The 15,374-nt window shown below is 40.0% G+C and overlaps 1 protein-coding gene across 2 annotated transcripts in view; it reads left to right on the plus strand.

Moving 5' to 3' along the window:
• uvrag (UV radiation resistance associated gene) overlaps positions 1 to 15,374 on the plus strand; it is an 87,700-nt gene that overhangs the window by 52,962 nt on the left and 19,364 nt on the right. The window contains exons 14-15 of one of the 2 annotated variants that reach the window (XM_071460474.1): positions 6,076 to 6,123; positions 6,282 to 13,168. The exons of the other annotated variant lie outside the window; for it this stretch is intronic. Of the exons in view, the coding sequence (XP_071316575.1) occupies positions 6,076 to 6,123; positions 6,282 to 6,416 (183 nt within the window). The 3' untranslated portion in view covers positions 6,417 to 13,168. Of the gene's footprint in view, positions 1 to 6,075; positions 6,124 to 6,281; positions 13,169 to 15,374 lie in introns of those variants that run through there. 2 annotated transcript variants of the gene reach the window in all.

Here is a 15,374-nt window from a genome sequence, read left to right on the forward strand (position 1 = left end):
TCAATTTACGTTCACCTAGAAGAAAACTCTTTTTCTTATTTTTACTAAACCTACAGTAACACATCCAGCTTTCAACTGCTTAATGGAGCATCAGTATTTTTACAGGATGAAATTTCTGCTTTTCTTTAAAGCCCTCGCTTATGTATTCCATGTGTGCCTGACTACGTCCATGTTAAGGATGAGTTATCAGGTTGACTCCAAAACAGTATAACAGTGCCACGTGAGTAGTCCTGCTCCACATGATAGTGATAATAGACCATTGTTTCAAAACTGAAGAAGTGGTAAACATGTCACAGTCGATAAAATAGAACGCACCAAAAACAAAGCTTTCCCATCCTAGTTTGGCTGATTTCTGCTCACTGCATTAAACTGTGTTCTCCCAGGAGTTTGATCTTTCAGTTTCTTGGATCTCACATCACGAATGTTCAAATTTTGGGAATTAAGGCTGGGAAAAGCATCAGTCAGCAGAACTCTTTCATGCTACATGTAATTTCTCCCTTCTTGTAATCTTATTAGGAACCCTTAACCTTGTCATTCTCAAACACTTTATCAATGAGACTTTGTTTCACTCCTGTTCTGCTGTCTGTATTTATTGAGGCTCTTATTAGGAAATGCTGCTTTCCTGAGCGCTACACACTGGGCATAGATTTTCTACTGCTGATATGATTTACCAACAGACAGCCTTTCACAGACAGGTTGTTTTTTTGGTTATTGTTTTAAATTTATCTTTGTTGTGTCTTTAATACCCTCCTTTGGTTGAGCCATGCATGTTATGCAGCCATTGCACAGCTTATCTGGTGGCTGGCTGCATGATACAAAGCAGAGGTCTGGTTTCACAGCGGACCTGGCGGACTGGCTGATTGGCTGGTTTGCTGACTGACTGGAGCCTGGGTGGGAGACATTAGCTGTCCATCTCTTATTAAATTTCCCTGTGTGGCTGTGTTTGAAAGTGATACAGGGAAGCTGGCGAAGGATCAGGGCCACAGCAGGTCGCCCTTGCTTTGATGTGGTGGAGGGAGAAGTTTGCTTTTATTAGGCCACATGTCATGAGGCCAGCAGTGAGGATGGGGAGGCTGCATGCAGCACCCTGGATGTCAGGTGGTAACACACTCCCATGTTGCCACTTCAGGTTGATTTGCTTGACAAAGCCAAGTTAAGAAAGGTTTAAGGAATGTATGGGCTGAAGGCCAGACATTGTCCAACCCCTTATTTCTTGTGCAATCAGAAGATATTGCAAAATCTGCAACGCCTGAGTGAATCATTTATGTCTATGTGGAGACATTGCCATTTTCATTAATATGCATATTTTCTTTTTGGTCCCAGTTGAACCAATACCAAAACGCAAATGTAATTTACATAAAATGCAATTTGAATTTCTCAGCTTAGTTGTAAAATGAATGGCAGATGGCTGTTGCTTTTCCTTGAAGTAGTTGGCCACAGGTATGTTGGGCCTGAATTGCACTTCGGGGGGGGGGGGGGGCATAAATGTAAAACCTCCCATTCCTCCATCCACAGAGACAAATTATTCAAGTTTGTGTGGCTGACTCCAAAGGAAAAGCAGCAGCCTTTTGTCTGGAGGCAGGCTATGGGCTGCATTCACCTACTCCCTGTGTTATCAACGAGGCTGCATTGTTGTGAAACAGGCATGTGGAGCTGATTACATGACAGCAGATGCTACACAAAATCTCCAGGTTTTAAGGAAGAGGGGGTAGGCATAACAATTAGTTCTCAGTCACTAAGCTCGATGTATCATGTTTTGTGGTCCTCAGGCACGGGAAACCAAGTATTGGGAATTAACACACAGTAAATCTGTTGTGGCTCAATCAGGTCACCTCTGGGTCCACCTTTATTTGTTTCTACTGGGGAAAGTGGCCTGCAGTCTCTCACCTCCCAAGTCTCTGGGCAATTTCACACCATGATCTGCAGGCAGCGTGCCATACTGGTGGTCTGGGGCATACGTCAGAGAGCTTAATGCCATTAAAAGTGGCAACTGTGGCTCCATAAAACACAGCTATGACTCATTGGGGAGCCTACTGTGTTTAGTGGTTAGTGTGTTCTTGGGGAAGCTGCTTGGAAAGGTTGTAGGTACTTCAGCAAGAATAACTTCAGCCTAAAAGTGACAATAATAGCAAACAGGGTGAAACATTGCTAGTGTGGTGGTTCACAGATACTTTATGTATTACTCAGTATTGACATGTATGAGTCCAATTGTTATGACTGAGTTCATTTCAATATATCCCAAATTCTTGTGCCTTGTAACTCAGTAAAATGTTGAAGTAGATGAAGAGCATTTTTGCATTGCATTAATGTGAAGTCTTACACTCTTAAACATCTCAAAATTAGAATTATAAAGAAAAATGCAGGTTAAACACAGTAAAAGTTCCTGTGTCAGATTCAAACTCAGGATGTTGTGGTTATGTTGTATGATCCTCAGGCCACTGAGCACAAATGGTTAAAATTTTTGCTTTCACTAATCACAAACTTACAAGCGGACCTTGTTGGTCTGGATACAATACAACAACAGAAATTGTTTTTATTCCACCACTGTTAAACAAAAGTCTGACGGATCTGCAAATAAAAAGTGAGCTGGCTGGAGAGCAGTCTGAGTTTGCTATCTTAAAAAAGGAATATGGAAATACACTGTATGTGTCATCAGGTTTGATGTATTAGACTGCAGGCAAACTCACCATGATTCACCGCCTTTCTCATCCATTTCATCTTTGGTGAGTCCACACACGGTGTTACAAACTTTAGGCCCTTCCTTCAGTTCCTCGCCTCTGTCACAAAGCTCATGATCCAAGTCAAAAGAGACACAACATAGTCTTGGCAAAGCCCTTTGTAGCCATTAGCTCATGTGATTGTGCTTCAATAAAAACCATATGACCCAAGCAAAGTCATACAGAAAGTGAACATTACACAGGTCCCTTCCACCTCATAACTCCCCTCCACCTCAGCCCGAGTTGTCAAGACTGTTAAAATTCCCCAATGAAAGCTATCTCCAGCTATTTCCTTATTTCCTATAACGCTGAAGTTGGAGATGGTACCGTAGTGAAACAAAGGGCGTACCATATTTGCACATGAACTCAGTTTTTCCACAGTTGACATTCCTGTAAGCAGTTTTGTGTTTATTCTCTGTCAGTCCACAAGCCTGTGAATCAGAAATGGCTGTGAACAATATGTGTGTGTGTGTGTGTGTGTGTGTGTGTGTGTGTGTGTGTATATATATATATATATATATATATATATATATATATATATATATATATATATATATATATATATATATATATATATATATATATATATATATATATATATATATATATATATAATTCTTCCGTCTATATACTGTATACTGTAAATGCACTGGACTATAATCTTTATTTCTTTGGTAATATGTTTTGCAAACTTTCCATGAATTATATTCAATATTTTTACAGTGCGGTATAAAACAGGATTCAATGAGATAAGAGTGATAGCTACAGTCTGTCTAAACCAAAATCCTGAAGCTACTTAACCAGACAAAGATTCATCATTTGATCTCCAAGGCATTGCTCTCAGGAGAAAAGGTTCTGCTCTATCTGGTGATATCTGCAGTATGTTTCACTTCCCCATCACTTGAATTCCCTTGAATGAGAGCAGAAACTGTATCGTCAGCCTGTTTCTCAGCAGGACCTTTCTGAGAACTGGAACATTTTTAGACAGAACTATTCCAGGTTTCCCTCAGAAGCCTGATGGTCTTTCTCTCCTTGTCCAGCTGAGGCTTGTGGTTCGTGACTCAATCCTTGGTGCGTTCCAGAGAACATTCCAGAAAACAAAAAGGAAGAAAAACAGGCGATTACATCTCCACTATCCCCCCTTGAACAACTGCAGTCATTCTTCTGTCCAGCCGCCTTTGCAGAAACCTCATCTCAACAAACAGACTCTTCAGTGTTCAGAAATCAAAATGCAGCCCACTGTATGCTGTTTGTTTACCTGAACCCTGGACCATGGTTCCCTAGGCTCTGCCACCATCTTTACTCTAAGACAGACAGGGCCTGGAAGTAATCAGGCCATTTCAACCGCCTGCTGCCACTCATTGTCTTCATCCTCCCATAACAGCCACATCCGTTTTCTATTTTACAGGGATTGATATGATAAAACGCATAACGGGCAGGACAGGCACCAGAAAATGCAGCGCCAAGTCAACGTAATATACCTCACTTTCACCCTTAACAGGAAAGAGGGATGAAGAAATGAGGTACCAAGTGAAGTTCTCTTTTAGGCCAAGCCATAAACGTGTCTGTTTTTGCTTTAGCCTGGTGAAGAATAGCCTGGATCTGTATGCTCCGAGCGTCATTCCCCACATGGCCACATGCTGTACAAATGTTGAATAATCATCCCTTACATCTAACAGAGGATAAGTTATGGGGCCTGTGTCTGAAAATGTTTTGCATTTAAACGCCATTAAGGTGCCACTTTTAACAAGATCTCGGTGCTCCGCTGACAGTAAAAAGCACTCCATTAGTGTACTTTATTTATCACATTTCCAGCAAGAAATTATTATTGGCATGTTGTAAGAGGGTGAAACTGAGAGTAGTGCGGGTTGTATTGTGAGATTGTTGACAGCCAGACATGAGCAGAGACAGTAGGCCAATGGCCGTCTGTGATGATCGATGCAAAGAGGAAGGAGAGAAGATGGAAGCTGCTGCTCTCATGGAGCTGGACTTGTGATTAGATCTGTCAAAAGGTTCTAGTCTGAAGTTTACAGTGCTGTTATCCAATTTGGATCATACATTGTATGTATTGGACAGACACTGTCTGAACTATTAGGATAATAGGTGTGTATGTTGTATTGAATAATGCAGATTATTGAGGAATTGTCCTCATTTTTTTTATTTTATGTCTGCCCTTGAAGTACAGGATTTGTATGTGTATATATCTAGAATTTTCTTAAAAAGCAAGAATGTGCAGCGATTACTACTGCCATACTTTACCTAACTGATCTGATAAATATTTTTAGACACGAATTGGGAGTAACCTGTGGTCTGTGTGTCTTGGCTGAGGCTGAGCAGGAGATTTGGCAGGAGAACCTTGACCAGCTTGCTGCAAGAAGAATTGATACTGAGGAATTGAGTTTAGGTAGAAACTGTCTCTTCTTTGAAGAAACAGCCTGTTGGAAAAAATAAAGCTCCCAGTTGTTTAGTCGTCCTGTGGTTCACTGAAACTTCTATCTATTAACATAACCCAGGTCTTAACATACACCTCTGTATGCTTAGGGGTTACTGTGTGGTCCCTGTTTTCCATCACAAACTTTTGTTGTTAGCTACAATTTGCATCCAGTGCCACTTATTGGCCAGGGAGAGTTGTTGGTGGAACCCTTTTTACTACCAGAAGTGGGAGGGTTTTTTTTCCGTAAACAGATATATTTACTATATACTGCTTGTAACAAGGAGAATGTGGAAAATTGTGCATCTGAGCCTTAACCACCGTGCCCCAGGTTCAGTTTTTGATAAGAAAGAGGAGTGGAATTAATGGATGCAGCAGAGCCGACCGGTACAATGAGGAGCGTGGTCTTTGTAGTCTGTCAGCTCTCTACCAGGAGCTCGGCCAGGAGTTGCGATTTATAAGCAGGTCTCAGACCGCAGTTGTAAGTGTATGTCACTGTTCTGTGGTTTCCAGGTTTGGGTGTGTGTGCGTTGTGAGGCCATCAGTGAGCTGCGATTACGCCTGAGCTCCAGGGTTTTATGGGAATTCCTCTGGACAACCACCTATGACTTTATGAAACACTTAAATTCGTCTAATTGAATTTCCACATTTTGTGGTTGGTAGTTCCAGGTTTGTCCATCACCGCAAAGAGGTACCAGAGGAGCTAGTTCCACTAAATATAAGGGTAAAAGTAAATGTTAATCCTACGTCTGAGTGTAGATGTGTGTGTGTGTGTGTGTGTGTGTGTGACTGAAGGAAAGACAGTGAATGATTGTAGAGAATTTTGAATGTGCAAAACTATTCCATTTTTGTTGGTTATTTAAGCCTTGACCAATACTTAGTGTCCTCAGGGAGTCAAGTCAAGACAAAATGTTATGTTATTTGCAGAGATTGATGAGGCCGAAGACGTCACTGGACGGAGAGGGACCAAAACTGGTACAGTTTATCTCATAACATTGGAATGAATAGGTTGAGATCCAGAGATGATACATTAAGTGACTTGTTTCATTTGCTTTTATTTTTCATCTTTTATAGTCAATCAATGTAATCATGGTGTGATCACCATGTTAGAATAAAAAATGTTATTCCCACAGGTCAGACGGTGGATTTTACTGGCAAACGAGGGGCGTGCTGTGATTCTGGGTGTTTGGAAAGTGTTGGCTGCTCTGCTCCATCATTTACTTAATAGTGCGTCTGCATTTTCCAGCTGGTTGGAATTTGTGACCTAGGCCTGTTTGTTTGGAGTGTGTTCTTACTACATGCTACAGTATACCATGCTGCTTTAGCACCAAGGCCTCTCTAAAATCCCTTCACTTACTGATAAGAAAGAGAAAACCCCATCAGACAATACATTGCAAGTTAAGCCCTTTTTCTTAACAGGAGGTTGTATCTCTTACTTTGTTCACAGTTATGTCATAGTGTGTTGAAATCACGTAGCCAAAATTTTTAAGGTCCATTCTGTTTTTCTCTCTGTAAAGTTGAGGGAAACTGGCCCAAGGCACAGAAACAATCCTCTCTGCTTGTGGGCTTTTTTTGGCTGGCCGAGCTGAGCTGCCTGGGCCCCCACCAACTTGTCATAAGAACGGAGAGGGCAGAGACCTAGTATATTTTATGTCAGCAAGTTTAGAAAACTTGTTTTTCTTGTTAATTCATCAAACCCTGTGCGCTGTCATATGGGTGTTTGGGAGTGGAGGTATTCCATCATGAGCTCAGGGCTTATTGCAGCTCAATGACATTAAACAGCTCTTAGGATAAAACAATGCTGGCCCCATCTGGTCAGTATTTGAAAAAATATGAGCCATTCTGGCTCTGTGTTAGTCTCTCTATCCAGAGCTGTTCCTGCTTCCATGTGGATTTCATTACAGCCCTTTGACTCTGGCCAATCGGCAGCTTTTTATCTGAATTAACACAGCGGCTCCGGACCACAGAGTCCTTTCAGTGGCACTCATCGTCAAGTTAAGACAGTCAAATTCTCTTTGCCCTAATTTTGTTTTGTCGAGTTAAGCTCAGCATTAGTCTTTTTCTCTCAATGTCAGTTGCACCAACACTCCTCTCCATCAAATAAAGCCTCACCTCATTAGGGCATTGTCTCTCTGTTACCCTCTGATGTCAGCCTCCATTACTCTGCCAAGAGGAGATGATTTGGGCGGGGTGTCCTCACTGTCATGTCATCATCTCTGCCATCCAGCCACAGCTTTCTCAGTATTAATGAAGTGTCTGTGATGAGCCCAGGCCTGTTGTCCCAGAAGACATATAATCGTTTTATGGTTATTGGAGAAAGGGGGCTAAGTGGCTAATGAAAGCAGCTGTTAAATAAACACCAGCTCAAGTTAAAAAGGAGGCTGTGAGGTGATTTTTTTCTTTTCCTTTAAAAATAATGAGTGTAAGCTGTTTTCTTTAAATCTAAATAACCTTTTATTTCCAAGATATTAACTACATTAAGAATGTTACTTTCATCATGACATCTTTGGACAAATAACTTGTAGCACTTACTGACACCCACAGTACAGGCCTATATGTTGTCAAAACATACAAGATCCAATTTATTGTGCAAGAATAGATTTTATTTTTTATATACACATTTAGGATCAACATTAGCATAGAAAATTGTCTTAGGAATTTTGGACATTTTCCAAAATATTATAATAAATATATAGTTTCTTGTAGTGAGATAGCTGTTAAATTTCACGAGGAAACCATTGCTGAATGTGTGAATTCAAAGTTACTGCTAAAAGCTTAATTGCAGTTATATTTAAGCTTATATCATATATTTAGATTCAGTTTGATTGCATCTCAACTGCTTTGTTTGTTGTTACACTCCAGGATGTTACTTACCCAATATGACGCCAAGCGGCCATCTCTAAAATTTTAGTGGACAAATTATTGCCAATACTGCCGCTGTCCCCATGGAAACTGACCCATTTTAAAACATGTCTCAGCCAAGTCGTTGGCTTTTGCTTTTCAAAGTAATTATGATGCTGTCCACAGAGACTGCACCCTGAGTAGGTATGCATCCAACTACTAATATAAACACAAATGCACATGCTGTAATTAAATTATGTCAGTACATGTGTTTGGCTTTTATGTGTTTGGAGCCTGAGCCTCACAACATTACAACAGTCAGAGCGAAGCAGTCGGGAGGACAAGGTTATTCCTGAGAACAGGAGAGTACTTCTCCATGCTGTGGCTCTGAGAACCAGGCAGCCAGAGAAGTTCACCTGCCAGCAGCAATACTGTAAATCACCTCCTCCATCCCTGTTGACAAGGCTTTCTCTGCCTGACAGCCTCAGCCCGTCTGTAGCAACTGGGAGTCTGTAGACATCAGAGTTATGATCAATAAATCCAACTGATGAGAAGTGCAATGTGAACAGTTGTTTGGAATTTTTGGCTACATGTTATTTCACCTGACCTTAGTTTTATTTTGTCATATTTCATTAATGCACTTGATAGATTTTTTTCAGTCTTACTGTTTTTTAAGTTATTGTTGAGAGGACAGATTATATGCTGCAGCATTTTCTCTTATGTGGTTGCTTTTATGAATTGGCTGTTGTAAGGGAGCCAGATTCACCCGTATTTCACTTAAACCTTCACTTCAATTCAGCAGTGGCCTTCATCCAGCTCATTAGAAAGTTTGAAACTGCACACTCAACCTCACACTCTTTCCCCCAAGCTGAGATTAATGGAACAGTTTACATAGTTGGCCACCAAAAGTGTGGTGGGGAAAAAAAAAAAGAAAAAAAAATTCACCACACAATAGCTATTTGTTTCTTGTTCATCATTCTGTCTCTGTCTCTCTCTTCAAGGCTGAGCACATGTGGTTCCTTGAGAATTAGGTCACATTTTTTTAACAAAAATGTAGCTATTGTGTGTGTGTATATATATATATATATATATATATATATATATATATATATATATATACACACACACACACAAACCTAATATGCTAGGGGAAAGGAATATTATGGGTTGTTATGTATTGACCGTACAGGGATTTTGAACTCTGGACAGCACAGTCTGAGGATATTACAACCTTGAATCAGCCAGTTTAATCACTGATTACACCTCCTTCTCTAATTTTAAACAAATAACGTAGAAAACACCTCACATGATATTTTAGCCTTGAGTATTATTGCATTGCTTCATCTGTAAAATTATATATTGTGTACAGTTGATGGTGTCTCTGAAATCTGTCATGGATTGCAAAGACCAGTCCCTGATTCTAATCAGCCATTCATTATGAGAAAATCTTTCTGTATTTGTGTATGACTGTTTAAGTTCCAATCACTGCCGCCCATTGGCAGCGCAAAAAAAGTTTTAACATCCTTAACACTGTGCAGGGTCATAGTTGAACAAACCCAGATGACCAGAGAATGCTTCAGGCTCTCCAAAGTAAACCGGACATGGACTATACTCTTTGCATACCGTGGCAGGTTTTAATTTGATACTGGCAGCCAATGAAAAAGGGAGCCACAGCTTTTTCTTTTCTTTTGTTTATTGTACCATTATGCTGCTTTTGAATTTTTATCCCTCTCTCGAAAAATCATTTTCACGCACTACTGTATTTGCCAAACACACACACAAAATATTACAGATTTTGTTTACTGTCAGATTTGTGATGTTTAAGTCTGTGACTGGATGTGTTGAGTGCTCTTGTCTTTTTATGTGTTTCACACAAGCTGAGTCATTACTATTATTTCCTGTTTGCTTTTATCAGAGCAAAACTCTATAATCTTACAGAGCGACGTGAGTTTTTTTCAATCCCTGAAATCCCAATTTAGCTTAACACAGTTTGGTCTTAAGTACTTTCAAGTGTGGCAAAATTGTGAAATGGTGTTTATCATTTATACCATATGTCACATAAGTTGTACTTTTTCTTTCTAACATTCTCATATAAAAGTTGTTTATAAAACATAATATGGACTTTGTCTTTGCCAGTGGCTCTTGGAAAGCTGACTGCAATCTCAGATCTATTCCGCCAGAGCTCAGGAATGGTTGATCTGATGGCTTATGACAAGAATCCTTGCTAATACTTAATACTTAATATGTTCATAACCCTCTCCTGATGGACCTATCTGGCTCACTCACAAACAAACATACAAACACACACAAAATCAGAAATCTTACAAATCCACAGTACTGCATGCACAGTCTGTACAATCAGTGGAAACACACATCTTGCATGTGATACATGAAGCTAAATCCTCCATGTGGAGATAGGAAAGACCTCACTCTTCCATTTATACTGTCATCCTCACTGGCCCAAATTCCTCCACACAGCAGTTCAATGCTACATATTTTGCCCTGGTAGAATAGCAGCAGGATCTGGCTGAAAATCTCTTTGAACTCTGTGAAATATTGGAAGTCTGAGCTTTAATCTGGGGCTCTTTGGTTACTGTTTTGATAGGCCATGTAGTTGGCCAGTCAGTTCTACTGGAGGCCAGACATGGTCATTTTACTGTCATCAAGGCTGTATTCATACTTGACAAACTGTTTCTATGAAGTGTGCTCAGAGAGGTTTATAATGTTATTTTCCAGATGCAAATGTTTCCTATTTTTGTGTAGTGAGGAATAGTGAGAAATAACCAGACTAAGTCCCATGTCAGTTATTACTCATTCTTCATTTCTTGTTATTGCTCACTCTCTCGCACTTTCAACTTGTTAAAACAGACATTTAAAATAAGCAGACATTTGGATAAGTAGCTCTCAGCAACCAACACTGTGAAAGAAATACATCTGAAAGCTGGTAACTCAGACAGATGAGGAAGAATGTACGTAAGTTTGCCAACCCAGGCTCCCCCTGTCACTTCCAATCCAGTGGTAATGCTAATAGAAAATCTCAGTCGTAAAGCCATCCGCAAAGTGAAGAGGAAGGAAAATAATATGCCCATTCACAAGGAGTGAAACGGAGTTAGACAGGAATTGTGGGCAACACGAGGCCAGGATAGACACCTGCCCACAAACCATATATTCATCCTCTCCTCTCTGGCCTACTATTTTCCTATGGGTCTTGTGGAAACACAACAAACATATAAAAAAAATTCCCTTGTAAAATACCACAACACTTTTATTCCAAATAATAAAAGGAGTGTGATCAGACTCTGGTTAAAATTTAGATTATGTTTTAATGACTACATTTGGCAGTGCTATTCCAATGGCATGCTACAACTAGGTCTGTTGTGTTTGTTCAGGAACACTTACCTCCATTAATGTATCTTTCCATACTAAAAAAGAAGACATTAGACCTGTGCTGAGCTGAAGCTATCCTCCATTTCCTTCCATTCACCCATCACACATCTTGTGCCCGTCACTGTTTGGCATTGTTCGGCATTCAGACCACAAACGTTTGTGGTTTTGCTCAAGAACAAGCTCTGTATGTTTTGAATTTGAAACTACAAAGTATTGAATTAGCATATTCTCTGAGGTGTGCCTCATCCAGGAACCGGGAGTTCTTGTGAGAGCTGCCATTGATCATGGTCCTGCATGTCAATACTGCGAACAGGAAGTTGACCTCAGCGTTGTGACTTCACAACTAGGGTCAGCCTGTGTGGGTGTTGGGTTACGTAGCTTGGCTCCAGTGTTACAATTGCGAGGGTCATTAGCCCTGAGGAGCAGAGGGACATCAAGGACGGTGGCTCTTCCAATAGATGTCACTGTAGCACACAACACTCACAGGCCTCCTCACTGACCAGCACACACACAGACTATATAACCACATCATGAAGGGATCTCATTAAGGCTGTGGGCAAGGCAGTGCCCACCTCCAACCCTCCCTGCAGTGATTGGGGTCAGAGGAGACTAACATTGGTCTCCTGTCACCGGTGGTCTCCCTAACTGAATTTCCTATTCGTCTCACACAGCCTTTCCCGTAATTATGTAAATCTGTTGACTGAATTTGGCGGCAATATGATACTCGGCAAAGTGTAACAACAAGTAATGCAACAGGAGAATCTGGCTTGAATTAGAGCTGCTTTAGATTTGGACTTGGGTGCAGTGAGTACACCACACCTGTATTACATTACCACAGTGTGGAAGAGACAGAGAGGAGGGGAGAGCAGGGAGAGTAAAGGGAGAAAGCGAGTCGAGTTTAAGGATGTTAAATGGAGTGGAAGAACTTTGAGTGTGCAATAATAAAAACTGTTTTATTGCACACTTTCTTGAGATGGCAACAGAGACAGGAAGTACAAAAAGAATATTACATTTCACCTGTTAAGGAAGTTCTTCAACATAGTATGAACTATGCAGTCAGGCAGTTCCCATGGACTCCTGAGTGCTGGGTTTGCTTTGGTTCTTAAACATCTTACTGTGATAAGGGTGCTGCTAAAGTCAATAACTTAGTCAAACACCTTAATCTTAAACATACCTCTCCACTATATATTATCTAATCTTCTAGAGGTGTGGATATGTTTATGAAAGAGAAAGGCTTTAGGTCTTGCACATCTTGATCGGACTCTGAAAAGAGTACTCTACTGATTTTAGCGTTGTAACTCACAATGCACAGTTTAAAAAGGATCAAAAGTATTTTCTATTCCACGCAGACTTCCTTCTTGTCAAAACGTGGTTTGACCACCTGACAGTCCCGTTGGAGATTATGGAGTGTAATGCTAATCAAGCTAATGTAGCCTCAAGTAAATAGCCTCAATCAGAGATGAGTGGCGGGCTACACAGGTCTGTTAAGCTTACTGTTCCCTAACTCTTTCTAACTAACTCCACACCCCCACATTTCTTTTTACATTTTCAAACTTATAGTCTTCAGATCCAACCTACACTGACTGAAGTGATGTCGCTTGAGGACATATTCACTAGTGCTTCCCAACATCTGTAGACAGACTTTGATGTGTAAAATCAACTGAGTTCCCTTTTAATGTCACAGTTGCAGTGATTTTGCAGAGTTTTTTATGTCCTCTAGCACAAAATGACCATCCAGCTTTGACAGGATCGTTGACCAGCAATGTCACCGGATTTCAGGCTTTAAGAGCTCCCTTATCAACTTGGAAAAAAAACCAAATGACAGCTTTTCAACAGACATTTAATTTAGTCTTTCTCACATTCTTGTGTTGCGAATATTACACTAAATGTGCAGTAGATCAGTTACAAAACTAAGCTAAAGACCTTTAGATGACAGAGGACGATAAAAGTAATAAATTAATAACCATGACGTCTCTTCAAATAGCTGCAGTTAGCTGTATTTTGGTTGTCTAAAGAGGCCAGTATACTCAGAAGTTTCTTGTTGGATGTTTGAATACCTTCGGAAACATTCACAGCTGCGTCACGTTGTGATTGTCCAGCTGTGTGGAGGTGAGAAAGGAACCAGGGGTTGCTCTTCTCCCTCCAGCCCTCTTTTGTCATTCTTGGTCCAGATACAATAAAACAAGAGTGACCCCCGCCCCATTTGGTTCAGATCAGGTATAAACACTTAGATCTCTGATGTGGCCAACACATAATACAAACCATTTCTTTTCTCATACAACATTAATATTCTAACCGTTGCTTATACGATTCCTTGTTTACATTGCTCAGCAGAAGAATGGGCTTTGATTGCTACAACCTGAAAGTGTTCTTTCTGTTTTCCAACAACCACTGAAGGCTCGTATCTAAAAATCTTCCTGTGTTTGAACTTGAAATCCATCATAAACAAACTGGGGCAGTTTTTTGTTGTGTTATCAAGATTGTTGATTTAATTAGTGAGTCTAACTGTAATTTTTCATTTTGAAACCATAGACGACTGGCATCAGTTTTCCTTATTTATCGCTCATGTTGACTCATTTCTGAAACGAACAGGAGCAGTTTATCAACTGGTCAACGTTTAATATTGACATAAAATCTGATAATAGTTGAAAGGCTTGATCCAACTTCTGTCCAATCAGAGTAAAATATCGACGTCTCTGACGGTGGAAAGCTTTTGTCACTGTGCACTCCACAGCTTCAGCTGTACTCCTTTTGTTTCTCTGAATATTTTATTTTTGAGAGTTTCTATGTTGCTGCTTGTGTGAGTTTTACTTCCTTGGAACATTTTTATGAAAATAAACTCCAGACATAGAAGAAATAAAAACGTGATACTTTGTTTATCCTACTTTTCTCTTTTTGTTTGCCCTTTGGAAAGCTTGAAGTCAGGCCATTTGGATGAGCAATAATTTCTCTAACCATTACGGCACTCCACTAACCATCACACTGAAGTATCAGCATGTCAGTGTGGCATTTTCTGCCCCATTCACAGAGTCTAAATCTAATGTAACTAAGCGGTAATGCAATAATAGAATATAATCTTACCTCAAACTTCAGCAGAAAAAATAAAAAGATCTTCTATACAAGTAAAGTATGAGACAGCAGAAATACGTCACGCTAAATATGTGGGAAGATATTTTCTGTGGTAAGCAAGCGGCTGTGGTGTTTATGAATCCTGATTCCCAGCTTGGTTTGAAGACTGGATGATGATGACCGTGGCACGTAGTCAAGGCCAGAAAACTGTTCGAGTTTAAGGGAAGTGAAGTTCTGCTGTGAATGAATGATATGACTCTAGCCAGACTCAAACAACCCTTGAGCCCTGCTCTGTATATTTATTGAGACACATGAAAGGCTGCAGTGATTAATCAAGTTGGATTTCATATTCCATGCTGTACCACATGATTGTTGAGGTTTTGAATATCCTTTGCACCATGTGAGGTTTTACCCACCACTGTCCTATACAAAGCTGCAAATGGGAAACCTAAAAACAGCAGGTCAGCAAATAAAGGACAACTGTAAATACACATCAAATATAAACAGTAAAAAACACAAAATGTATATATTACTCTCATGTTTTCGTGTTCCCATCTGTAGCCATTTTGTGTGCATCCTGCTCAACATTTCAGTGTAATTTATTTAGTGGATGAGTGAAGGCTGTACAGAGTGAGTTTCATTATGTGCCCAGGATAAACCAGATGGGCAGAATCATAGAAGCACCACACTGTAGCAAACATAATCAACCGTTTCAAATCCACCAGTGAGCTAGAAAGAGCTTCTCGGGGGGGGTTGTTTGATATGAATCAAATAAAGTTCTAAAAAAACAAAACCAAAAAAAACTGTTGGGACACTGTGTAAAATGTAAGTAAAAACATGATTTGCAAATCATGTAAACCCATATTTAATTGAAAAAGGAACACAGACAACATATCAAATGTTGAAATGTTGAAATTTTATTGTTTTAT

Source organism: Trachinotus anak, unplaced genomic scaffold, assembly GCF_046630095.1.
Source record: "Trachinotus anak isolate AG129_WGS33_773 ecotype Australia unplaced genomic scaffold, CSIRO_AGI_Tana_v1 ptg000024l, whole genome shotgun sequence".
Lineage (NCBI taxonomy): Eukaryota > Metazoa > Chordata > Actinopteri > Carangiformes > Carangidae > Trachinotus > Trachinotus anak.